General features: G+C 42.9%; 1 protein-coding gene and 1 long non-coding RNA gene across 2 annotated transcripts in view; one reads left to right on the top strand and one right to left on the bottom strand.

The window, feature by feature from the left end:
• Positions 1–872: 872 nt before the first annotated feature.
• Positions 873–3,386, bottom strand: LOC127584106 (uncharacterized). Its single transcript, XR_007958345.1, has 2 exons — positions 3,354–3,386; positions 873–1,162 (listed from the first exon to the last, which is right to left on the bottom strand). It is a non-coding gene; the product is annotated as an uncharacterized LOC127584106 (long non-coding RNA).
• The window catches only part of LOC127584105 (hepatoma-derived growth factor-related protein 3-like), a 104,315-nt gene continuing 94,603 nt past the window's right edge, over positions 2,707–12,418 (top strand). Inside the window, exon 1 of the mRNA XM_052040675.1 lies at positions 2,707–3,157. Within this exon, the coding sequence (XP_051896635.1) occupies positions 3,074–3,157 (84 nt within the window). The 5' untranslated portion in view covers positions 2,707–3,073. The remainder of the gene's footprint in view (positions 3,158–12,418) is intronic.

Genomic DNA, 12,418 nt, shown 5'->3' with positions numbered 1-12,418 from the left:
AATTTCTGCTCCAGTGTCGACCAAGAAGCAGCGTCCCGACTGTTTTGTCCAAGACGTACAAGAGGCTGTCATGGTGGTCAGCTGCCATAGCCATTAGCGGCAGCTGGCCTTGGCGTTTCCTGAGAACTCGCAGGGCGGGCGACCACCGGCGGGCTTCTGCGCCCCACTGTGGTGGCAGAAACACCACTGTACAGTGGCTTCCTCACTCCTGCCTCTGGGTTGTGTGCGCTCTGTTGCCGGGCCTGGTCTGGCCTGGCGTTGGGCACGTGGCTTGGTAATCTGGCCAACAGACGCCCTGCTTTCCTTCTTGGCCTTCCACAGCACGTCTGCCCAGGCCGCTACCTTCCGGGGGTCACTGAAATCTGCGTCAGCCAGTAGCAGGTGTATGTCCTCGGGCAGTTGCTCTAGGAACGCCTGCTCGAACATGAGGCAGGGCTTGTGTCCATCAGCCAGGGCCAGCATCTCATTCATTAATGCTGACGGCGGCCGGTCCACCAAACCGTCCAGGTGCAGCAAGCGGGCACCGCGCTCCCGTCGTGAGAGGCCGAAGGTCCGTATGAGCAGCGCTTTGAATGCTGTATACTTGCCTTCCTCCGGGGGCGACTGGGCGGCTGTCTCCTGGTCAAGGGAGCTCACCAACGTAATAGTAACACGTGGAATCAGAAGATATCTGCCGAATCTGGAACTGGGCCTCTGCTTGGTCAAACCACAAGTGTGGTCGCAGCATCCAGAAGGGTGGCAGTTTCAGCGAAACTACGTGAACGGATGAAGAGTTGATCATCTTCGGTCCAAATCCCGTTTGGACCGCCGGGGTCACCAATGTAACGATGGACTACGCACTGAGCTAGGAATAACGACACATAGTCGGTGGGTTGAACTTGAGACTGGTTTATTTGAATCTTGCCGCACTGGTTTTTAAGCCGTTAAGTTCCTGCGCTTGATGCGTGGCGATGACGTCAGAGGTGCGCCAACCGAACCTCTTCCCGCATGCGGGTTTTCTCCCCTCGTTGTTGAAGAAGGCCCAGCGCCATTTTGTGGCTGGCCTGTCTGCCGACTCGCACACCAACTTCGGAGCCGGTTCGCTTGCATCGAAGGTGGGTCGCCACACCCCAACTTTATCACTGTTTGGCACATTCGGGCTAAATTGTATGGATCAGACCAGCTGAAAGAAATGGAAACTTTATCACAATGGATTCTCTCCTTTGTTTGTTGAGGAGAAAGCAGAGTGAGGAAAATAGTGTAGAATGTTAACTGCATGTTATAATTTTCATATTTATGACAGGATAAGGTCAAAGCACTACTCCTGTTTCTCTACTCCTTATTCTTAGAAGGGTGAAGAAAATTTATATTTTTCAGATTAATTACAAAATATTAAGTGTTTAGCTGATTGAAAGGGTTGTGCCAGATTTGAATTTCTTGATTCATTGCTATCAGTGTACTTTATTCTACATAAAATATTATTTATTTCAATTAATGTTCAGAATCATATGAATAAAAATTGGCAACATTTTCTGGCTGGTCAAATACTTAAAAACAGTCTGAAGTCATATCTGTGTGTGCAATCAGGAAGGCTCCAAACTTCGTTCATTAATTAAGATGCTGAATATTAATACCATAAATTATAAATTGGCATGATATTGGACATGATTACCATGATAAGGCATTGATTATTCAAAATGGAGCAGCACTAAATACACAAGATCATTTTCATATTACAGCAGCTCTCTGCTTTTCCTGTGTGACAACATTATGGTGTTTCCCTCCTACTCTGATGTATAATTTAACTTTGCCAAGTTACAGCAAAGATTCGACATATAAGCAAATGAGTTGATAGCAACATGTAACAAAATATTGTGCAGGAATTATGCAAAGATTGAAAGCAAAAATATTCCAACTGGTGGAACCACAAAAAAAAACACAAAATACTGTAAACGTTCATACCAGGTAGCATCTGAGAAAGAGGCATGAAGTTGACGTTACTGGAAAATGACCTTTCATCAGAACTGGTTTTTACTATGTTTTATATTTTTGATTCAAATTGTCGGATAATTAATGTCGACACAAAGTTCCCACTTTCTATTATTCATTTTACTTAATTCAAATGATTGGATAATTCAAATGACCTCAGTGCAAACAAAAATGAGTTGGAATTGCCAGGATTTTGCCGTATTTGTGAGACATGTACTTCGTTCAATTACACCCCTGGAAGAGCAGGATTAAATGGATTATCCTGATCCTTGAGTCCTTAACCACGAGCGTTGCCTGCGCTGCCTTTTTATTAATTGCAATGCTTGTGTAAACATCGGTCGTTGGATCGTCAAACATGAACAAACAATGTTTGTTTTTCTGCAAACACAAACGTCCCCCTTTCCTGCTTCCTCCCCGGTTATTACGAATGCGTTCCACGAAAGATTTCTACGTAAGGGGTGGGATAAGGGGGAAAAAAATAATCCCCCACCTCTTCGCAGTTGAACAGTCACCATTATTTTTAGGACAGTGAGTAAACTTCCTGGGGGTGGGGTAGAAATGGCAACATTGTAACCAAATAGACGTGTTGCAAATAAAAGTAACTTTGCCTCGGTTACTTATTCTCTGTGTGAATTGCATTTGATGCACTTAATAAAAAAAAACGTGAAATTAAAGGCTGGCGTTTGAACTGTTTGCAAGCGAGAGGGAGAGACAGCGATTTCCGACCGCCTGTGCGTTGGGTTAAAGTGTGCTAGCGCCGACTTGGAACAGTTCGCCGCCAAGGGCACCGAGACCGCGGGAGCTTTCCGCATTCCGGGGGGTGGGGGGAGGAGGGTTCGTTTCGCTTTGCTTTCGGGGCGGAAATCAAGAAGTGGAGGAAGAACTTGTGTGATAATTTATATAAAAAAACAAATAAGGTGGAAGGGAGGTGTTCAGTCCGGGGCCTGCCTTCCTGCCCCCTCCCTCTCACTGCCCTTCTCCCCCCTCCCCAATCCTCCTCATCCCGCCGGCTTGGAGGTGGTTCTCGGTTCGTTTGAAGCCTGGTTTTTCCAGTCGGAGGTGGTCGGGGGCTGGGGAGGGGGCAGAGGCAGACGGAGAGGCAGCGATGGCTCGACCGAGGCCGAGAGACTACAAGGCTGGCGATCTGGTGTTCGCCAAGATGAAAGGCTACCCGCACTGGCCGGCGAGGGTGAGTGGAGCCCGGGACGGAGGACGGACGGACGCGGGGGCGGCGAGCGATGCCGCCGGGCACCGAGGCTCGGCCGGGAGGAAAGGCGGCGCCAGCTGCCCGCTTCCCCCGGGCCGCCGCTTGACATGTTTTTGGTGTGTGTGTGTGTGTGTGTGTGTGTTAATGCCATGAAACAAAACAAAAAGCGGGCGAGTACCTGAGATGTGTAGAACATGGAAGGGCCGCTTCCAAAGGATTATATAAACCCTCCCCCCCCCCCCCCCCCCCCCCCCGCATCTGTAGGGAATGATTGCCCGCCACAAGAAGGAAAGGCCGATTGAAAGGTTTCGCCGCCGATAAACTGCTTTATTTTTAATATAGATTCTAGAATCGTAGCTGGGGAATCTTAAGGGAGGGGGAGGGGGAGGGGGTGGTAAAGGGACCCCAGAATACAGCCATCGATGTATGTGGCTCAGTCCCACATGGGTTGACTAAGAGCACCGAGGCGGTAAATGAAACGATCCAGGAAACCTCCAGTTAAGGGTTTGTTGGTAGTTACTGTTCCCAGTTAGGGACTATGTCTTGGCAGCCTTCTTGTGGTTGGCAAGTCTTTTCATTGATCCGAGGGAAAAAGAAAGATGGTGATTACACGTTACAGCTGTGGTTTGGTGTGTGGAAGTGCATTGTTTGTAATTTGCTTGCTTTATGACAAGTGGTAAACAAAAAGCAGGGAATGATGCTCGGCATTCTTAAATCAATATCACGTTACTCTGACTCATGTAAGTCAGGTGTTGTTGACAAGGTGGCTCTGAAACGTGTTGCCTTTGAATGAATAATCAACGTCAACTAGCAGACACTTTTTGAGGCCAGATCTAGCCGATGTGGAAGGAGGCTTCCAATAGCATTGATCATGCGATGTGCCAGAACATTGTACCTCTCGCACTCCGTGCCGAGTCTAACTATGCGCCACGGAATTTAGGAGGCAGCTTTCTCACTGCTGTGTAACATTGTCACATAAAATGTGTGCACGCTTGCTTATGTACAATTAATTCATATCAGTATGTTGACAAGTATTATTTCCAGAATTTGATCATTCATCTCAGCTAATATTTAATTCGTGACCATTTTGAATGGGTGGAGAGACCAGTTTAATTTGTACAGGTTAGGAAGAGTTCTTAAATCAATATTAATATTTAAGTTAACTTACAATTGTGTCTTAATGTGAGCTAATCACTGTTATGCTTGAGATGGTATAGAATGAATACCCACCCAATCATTATGCCCAAGTTTATTTGTTGGTTGTGATGTCTATCTGACAGTGATAATACCATTGCCTCCATATGTGCTTGGGTAGTGCAGAGCAGTTGAAGAATTATTCCATTCCCTGTGAGGATTTCAGCAGATATTATGGACAACTTCCTGGTGAACAAATTTTAAGGCCATTAAATCCTTCCAACTGACAGAGTACATGACCAACGTTACACAACTTGGTATAACATTGACAGTCTTGAGCCTATTGTTTCACTACTGAATACCAAAAGGACTGTGTTGCTGCCCAATTCTATCACATTCTTGTGCTGGCTGCAGACAAAAGCAGACTGCAACAAACAGAATTATTAAAGAGCTTATCAGTAGCATCTTGAAATTGTACTTTGGATACTTTAGCACTGAAGGGTCTTCTGTCATATAATCCCTAATGATGATCTCCAAGGATGTCATAAAACACAGCAGGAGGCCAATTGGACCATCACGGCTGTGTCAGGGCTTTGAAGCAGTTATGTGTGCAGAAAAAATTCTCCAGGATGTTGCCGGGGTGAAGCATTTCAATTATGAGGAGAGACTGGAAAGGCTGGGTCCGTACTCCATTGTCTGGAGGAGATTAAGGGAGGAGATTAAGAGAGGACATTAGTGAAGCATATAAAATTATGAGAGTTATAGATGGGGTAGATTGCAGGAAACTATCCCATATCAGAGGTAGACCAAACAGGTTTAGGATAAGGTGAAAGTGATTCAGATAAGGTGGATCTGAGGGGACCTTTTTCACCCAGAGAGTGGTGAATGCCTGGAATGCACTGCCCAAGAGAATGGTTGAAGCCTGGTCACTGACAGCATTTAAGAAGCCTCTAGATGAGGACTTGAATTGCATAGGCATAGAAGAGTATGGGCCAAATGCTGAGAGATGGGATCAGTGCGGATGGATGCTCACTGGTCAGCAGGGATGTGGTGGGCCGAAAAGCCTGCTTCCCGGCTGTATGACTCTATCGAATTAGTCCCACTCACCTGCTCGACCCCATGGCCCTGCAGGTGTTTGCTTCTTAGGTATACATCCTGTTAGCCTTTAATCAACTGGTATGCAACTTTCCAGTACAGAGAGAACTAAGCATGGAATTTATAAACAAATCTACAGAGAACTTAAAAACTTTCATTTATATAATGCCTTTCATGACCTGAACATCTTAAAATGCTTTCTGTTGCAATAAAGTGTATTGACAGTTGAAATGTAGGATGCACTTGCTTAAAGGATGTTCCTTGAGGAATATCAATTATACCACGTGTTTGTAGAAGTGAAATTTCAGCCTTCATTTTGCAATAAAGTGGCCCAAACCACCAGCATCAACATTGTTGTTTATCTGTTTGAGTTATTGCAGATGTTGCATTTTGATATATTGTTACTTTATTCTGCAACATCATAAAGATTTTCCATGCATTTATTCCTCTTCTTTTAGTGCTTGTATGCAAATTCACTACTTTGTGCTTCTGTTTAATGTCTTATTAATTCTGTTATATTGCTACTTATTAGTACTTGCCTAATGGTGCAGTTTGTGAGGTAACTGGCAGCAGGAAATGAATAGGAGCTCCTTTGGATTTGGGTGTCTCTAGCTCCTCATGTGGCATCATCTTTATGGCCCTTAGTTGATGGAACCCCAGATATTATTGAGATCGGTGTCTGATCCTACCTGAATTCCTGTGCACCCATTCTCATTTCAGTGGCAGGGGAAAAGGAGACCAAAGGGACATTGAGGGTGCTGTTGGAGAGAATGTCCCCGCATTTCTGCCAACCCCTATTAATGCTGGACGCGGCCTTGGGGTATCCAGTGATCAGTGTGGTAGGAGCCCAGGGGATGGAGTAATGGCATGATATACTGTTCAGTAAATAGAATACGATCAAAATTCTCAAGTGGGTTACCCAAAGAAGAACAAATATGTTGCATGCCCACTCATTTAATATGATGTGCCATGGTGTTATTTTTGAGGTCCTGTTTTTGAAATAGCAAATGAATAAGTAAGGACAAGTAGAGGAGATAAAAGCAAGGTTGGCTCTGGCCCCTTGCTTCTTACAACCTACTGTCTTTAGGTTCTCTGAACTAGAGAGTGCCCTCCTCGAACAGAATCAACAGCTTGAAATTTTTGGGGCTGCCTTCTCTGTGTTCACACTCGTCGACTTTCATTGCAGGTCAGATAATTTTCTTGAGATGTTCTGAGTCGTGTTGTGACCTCCAAGTGCCCATCCTGCATCACAACATGCATAAACCAAACAACAGGGATGTTGCTGCTAAGTTGTCATAAAAGCATGATGTGGAGAATTCTTCAGTGTTACTATTGTTCCACTTGTGAGTGTAATGTGTAATATTTTGTTCAGATGACCTTGCTGAGTAAGTAGTGTAGAAATGTAAGGTTAATTTGATTGCTTAGGACAGGTCATTCTATAATATGTTGCAAAGAGACAACATGTGGTTTATGCAGTTTGCTCATCTTCTACATGGAAATGTTGACATGTTTGCATCATTTAGATTTAATGTTTGACATAGGAATATTTGTCCTCTCAAGCTTTGTGCTATTCAGAGCATGGATGATCTGTGACCCAACTCTAAGTACTTTTTTCTTGATGTCTTTGGTGAGCAATAACCTATCAGCCCTACATTTAAAATGATGACTGACCCAGCAACAGCTGTTGTTTCAGGAGAGAACTCCAAGCTTCTTTTATCTCTTTGTTAAGAATTGTTTCCTAATTTCATTCCCAAAAGACCTCACTGATTTTTTTAGGTGATGTTCTGCAGTTCAAGTTTTCAAAACCAGCAGGAATACTTTCTGTCTGCTCCATCAGCTCCCTGCAATCTTATGAAATCCAGGGGATATAACCCTAGTTTGAATATTTTTTTCCTTATACCCTAATCCTTCAGTCCTAACATTCTTCTGGTAAATAATGCTGCATTCCCTCCCAAGATGAATACAACTTCCCTGAGGTGTTATGAACAGCTCACCACAGTTCTTTGGAAATCATCGAACCACTTCTGTGAAACTGCAGAACACCATCCAGCTTCTTTTCTTGTTTTGTAGATATGAAGTCCAGCCTTCCATAAGACTCTCTGATCATTTTCTATACCTGTACATTACATTTTAATAGTCTACCTAGCCCCAAGTCAATTTGGATTTAATTATTTTCCATCTTTTCACAGACTTGAAAGTATTCTGATCCTCTTTGAGGTCCAAATATGTTAAATCCTCAATTGCTTACATTGAAATTGAGTTGCTGCAGGTTAGTCCATTTATTTAGTCAAGTAATCTTATTCATCCATCTACACTGGAAAGAAAGAAAGAGATTTGCATTTCTATTGCCCCATTCTCAATCCATTGATATCCCAATTCTCTTTACGGTTGGTGATGAACTTTTGTGGCATAGTCACTGCTTTAATGCAGGAAATATGGCAGCCAACTTTCATAAATAAACAGCAATGTAAAAGTAATCAGATAATTTATTTTAGTGTAGTTACATGAAGGATAACTATTGGCTAAAATACTAGGAACAACCTCCCTGCTGTTTTTCATTATTTTTTTTCATCTGAACTTGAGGGGGTGGATGGAGCCTTGGTTTAATATCTCATCCAAAGGATGGCATCTCTGACCTGCAGCACTCTCCCACCGCTGACTGAGGCAAGGGTGCTACAAATTGGGCCAAACCTGATAAACTGCTTACAGTGTTGCTCATTATTATGACATCTGCAAATTCGGACATATGGCGCTCTATCTTATCATCTAAATCATTAATAAATATAATGAGTAGTAGCTGTGCCGACACAAATCACTGTGGGACACCACTGGTGGCATTCTGCCAATTACAGTACCTGACCATTATCTCTATTTCCTGTCTCCTGCTGCTTGCTAATCTTCTAACCAGGTCTAGAATTTGTTCTTAATTCCATTAGCTTCAGCTTTAGCTAACTGTCTTTTATGAGGGACTTCATTAAATGTCTTTTGAAGTTCATATACATAACATTCACAGGCATTCCCCTGAGCTGTATCTACTTGAAAAAATTCAAAATGTTTTGTCAGACATGGTGGAACTCTGCATATTTATAATGGGGCTCTCTGATTAGCTGAGAAGTTTTATGATCCTTAATTATAGTCTTTAGTGATTTCTCAACAATTGATGTTACACTAATTGGTCTGTAATGGACTGCTTTCCCATGCTCACCTTTCTCAAGAAGCAGAGTGTATTACTCAGTCTAAAGGAACAGAACCTGAATTGAAAGAACTTCAGAAGATCATGGTTAGGGCACTTAGATTGTTCTCATCTACTTCCTGTAAATACGTGGGAAGATAACCCTCTAAAAATGTCACGCTTAATTGTCTTTTTTTTCCACTGATATTATTTGCATATGTTGTTTGCAGTGAATCCTCAACCTTGATTCAGTATTTGTTCCCTTGGAAAGCCCATCCTCTCGTCTGTTGTAGTTATTTCAATAATTGTTTTCGATTTCTGCCTCTTCATCAATTTTGTTTATTCGATCATACATAAGATTATCTAGGGGGACCACACTATAGTTCACTATCCTAACTCACCTGACATTGTAAAGTTTTTAGTGTTGGTTTTGCTATCCCTTGTAAACAATAACATAAGAACAGAAACAGCAGTATACCATTTAACCCCTTGTAACCGCTCCACCTTTCTGTAAGAATGTGTTGACCTTTTACCTCAGAACTGCATTCCTTTTACCTCAGAACACATATCCATTGATTTTCTCAACATCCATAAACCTGTCAAAGTGGAGTTTATTGTCATATGCACAAGTACATGTACACACAGGTGCAGTGAAAAACTTACTTTCAGCAGCATCACAGGCGCATTCACAAGAAAAACGTAAACATAGATTATACATTTTTACAATAAGAAACACAAGAACAAAAAAGGTCCATTTTAAAAGTGATCAGAGTGGTCATAGTGTTGCTAAACTGTAGTGGTGATCCCAGCAACTGAGCCTCAGCAATCCTCTTGAGCTGAAAAATCCAAATAGATTCAGTACCCTCTGGATGAAGAAATCTTTTCTCAACTCATTCTTGAAAACCAACCCCCTAATTTCAAAACTGATCCCTCTGCTTGTTCTAGGCACCCCCAGCTAGTGGAAGCACCAACCTGCATTTACCCAATAGGATTTCAATGAGTTCACCTCTTATCCTTATAATTACAGAGAGTAAAGTGGAAACACAAGAGACTGCAGATGCTGGAATCTGGAACGAAAATGTCTACTACATTTATGTTCCTGATGTGGCCTCCTCTACATCAGCAAGACCAAGCACAGACTAGGTGGCCGATTTGCAGAGCACCCATGCCTTGTCCGCAATGGGCATCCTGAGCTCCCAGTTGCATACCATTCCAGCTCCCCTTCCTTTTCCCCCCCTGACCTGTCCGTCCTCAACCTTCTCCACTGCCAGGGTGAGGCTCAATGCAAACTAGAGGGACAACACCTCATATTCCACCTGGGTAGTCTACAATCCATTGGTATGAACAATGACTTTTTCAATTTCAGCCTAACCCTTAGCCCCTGTGTTACCCCCTCTCTCTCTTTCCAATCCACCTCTGGTCCTCCTATTTTGTCCCCTTTCCCATACCCCCCTCCCCCAGCCCCTCATCATCCATTTTCACCCCCTCCCCCCCTTCTGGTTTGATCCATGTACTATCACATGTTTCACCCACCAGATCCTCTTCCCTATCTGGTTCCACTGCCATACATCTTTCCCCTCGTGGTTCCCATTATCACCTTCCTTATTTATCAGATTTCACTGGTAGCCTTTGTGTTCCCTCTTATTACCCCTCAGCAGCTGTTTCTATCCTCCCAACCACCCCCCCCCCCGCCCCCACCGGCCTGGCTCCTCCTGCCCATCATCCTTCACCTATCCTCAGTACACCAATCACCTTCTGGCCCCTGTCTCACCCCTCCCCTCTACTCTTTATACTGGCTATCTTCCCTCTCCATTCTCAGTCCTGATGCTGGGTCTACACCGGAAACGTCAACAATTCCTTTCAACCTCCAGCAGTTTGTTTTTTGCTGTAGAGAGTAAAGGCCCAGTCTGCTTAATCACCCCTCCTCACTCCCCCTCCCCCCCCCTCAAATGCCAGAAATTATTTGGTGAATGCTTATTGCACCCCCTGTATCCCAAGTATATCATTCCTTACATCGGGAGGATATATTCCAGGTGTGGACTCACCAGAGCCCTTTAATTGTGGTAATACATACTTGATCCTCCCTTATTTCTTGCTGTACCTGCACATTAACAATTCTTATATACAGAGACCCAGGTCCCTCTGAACATAAACACAGTTAAGTTTCTCAACATTTGAAAAATATTTTGCTGTTCTGTTTTTTTTTTCCCCAAAGTGGATGACCTCCCATTTTTCCTCATTACATTTCATCCGTCATGTTCTTGCCCATTCACGTGACCTGTTTATATCCCTCTTTGCAGCCTCCTCACCCCAGTGCCATCTGACTATCCTCAACTAAAGATATTGATTGCAAACAACTGGGGCCCAGGCACTGATCCTTATGGCAGCACATCAGTCACACCCTCTCAACCAGAAAGTGATCAGTTTAATCCTATTTGTACTAATATTTGTACTTGTACTTGTTGTGCTTATACAATTTGTACTTGTATTTTTAGGGCAGGCACAGTAGTGTAGTGGTTAGCATAATGCTATTACGGCGCTAGCGACCAGGGTTCAATTCCGGCCACTGTCTGTAAGGAGTTTGTACATTCTCTCTGTGTCTGTGTGAGTTTCCTCCGGGTGCTGCGGTATCCTCCCACATTCCAAAGATGTATGGGTTAGGAAGTTGTGGGCATGCTATGTTGGCACCGGAAGCGTGGCGACACTTGCGGGCTGCTGCCGGAATACTCTACGCAAAAGATGTATTTCACTGTGTGTTTCAATGAAAACATGTGACTACTAAAGTCATGTTATCTAATAAGGCAGAATCTTTAATTAAGGAAGTGATAATAGGGACACTTAGAAAATAATAGGATTTGGCAATCAAGGAAGAGGGAAATCATGATTGACAAATCTGTTAAGTTTCTGAGGTTGAAACTAACTGTGAATAGGTAAGGGAGAATTGGTGGATCTGGTATTTTTTGACTTTCAGGAGACCTTCAATAAGGTGCGACACAAAAGGCTACTAAACAAAATTAGAGCACATGGGATAATATACTGGTGTGGATTGAGAATTGATTAATGAACAGAACATCTAATGTCTGATTTTCTTCCTCACAAGTTTTTTAAATATTGCGGTTACATTTGCCACCTTCCAATCTGTGAGAACCATTCCAGAATCATGAAATTTTGGAAGATATTAACCAGTTCATCTATAATCTACACGGCCACCTTTCTTAAAGCCATTGAGATGCAGGTCATCGACTCCTGTGGATTTTTCACCTTTTAGCCCCATTAGTTTCTCCAATACTTTTTTTTTAACTATTGCCTATTTTTTTTCATTTCTTACTCACTCTAGACCAGTTGCTCTCCTCTATTTCTGGGAGGCTGTCTTCCATGAAGACAGATACTAAATTTTCATTTTATTTCTCTGGCATTTCCTCACTTCCTAATATAATTTCTCCTCTCTCAATCTGCATTATAACAGATCTGCAGAAGCTTTTGCAGTATGTTTTAATGTTTATGACAACTTACTTTCATTTTCTGTTTTGTCTTTCCTTATCATTTTATTGGTCCTTCTCTGCTAAATTCTGAAATTTCTCCAATCCTTAGGCTTACCAATCTTTTTAGCATCATTATAGCCACAGTTGGACCATCTTTTCCCAGTTTGTGCCTTAAATTAATATGTACTTTTTGTAAATGATGTATTAATTCAATATTATTCTGTACTCATTTTTTGTGGCTCCTATTAACTTCTTAATCATTAGCATTTCTGTCCAATTGGCTTGGAGTTAAGCTACTTTTTGCCATTTTTAGTTTTATTATGTTTTTACCCCTTTGTTCATCATTCCTTTCTTGCAAGT

Source organism: Pristis pectinata, chromosome 28 (assembly GCF_009764475.1).
Source record: "Pristis pectinata isolate sPriPec2 chromosome 28, sPriPec2.1.pri, whole genome shotgun sequence".
In the NCBI taxonomy this organism is placed as follows: domain Eukaryota; kingdom Metazoa; phylum Chordata; class Chondrichthyes; order Rhinopristiformes; family Pristidae; genus Pristis; species Pristis pectinata.
The sequence above is the reverse complement of the archived record's forward strand: the minus strand, read 5'-3'. Positions and strand labels throughout refer to the sequence as shown.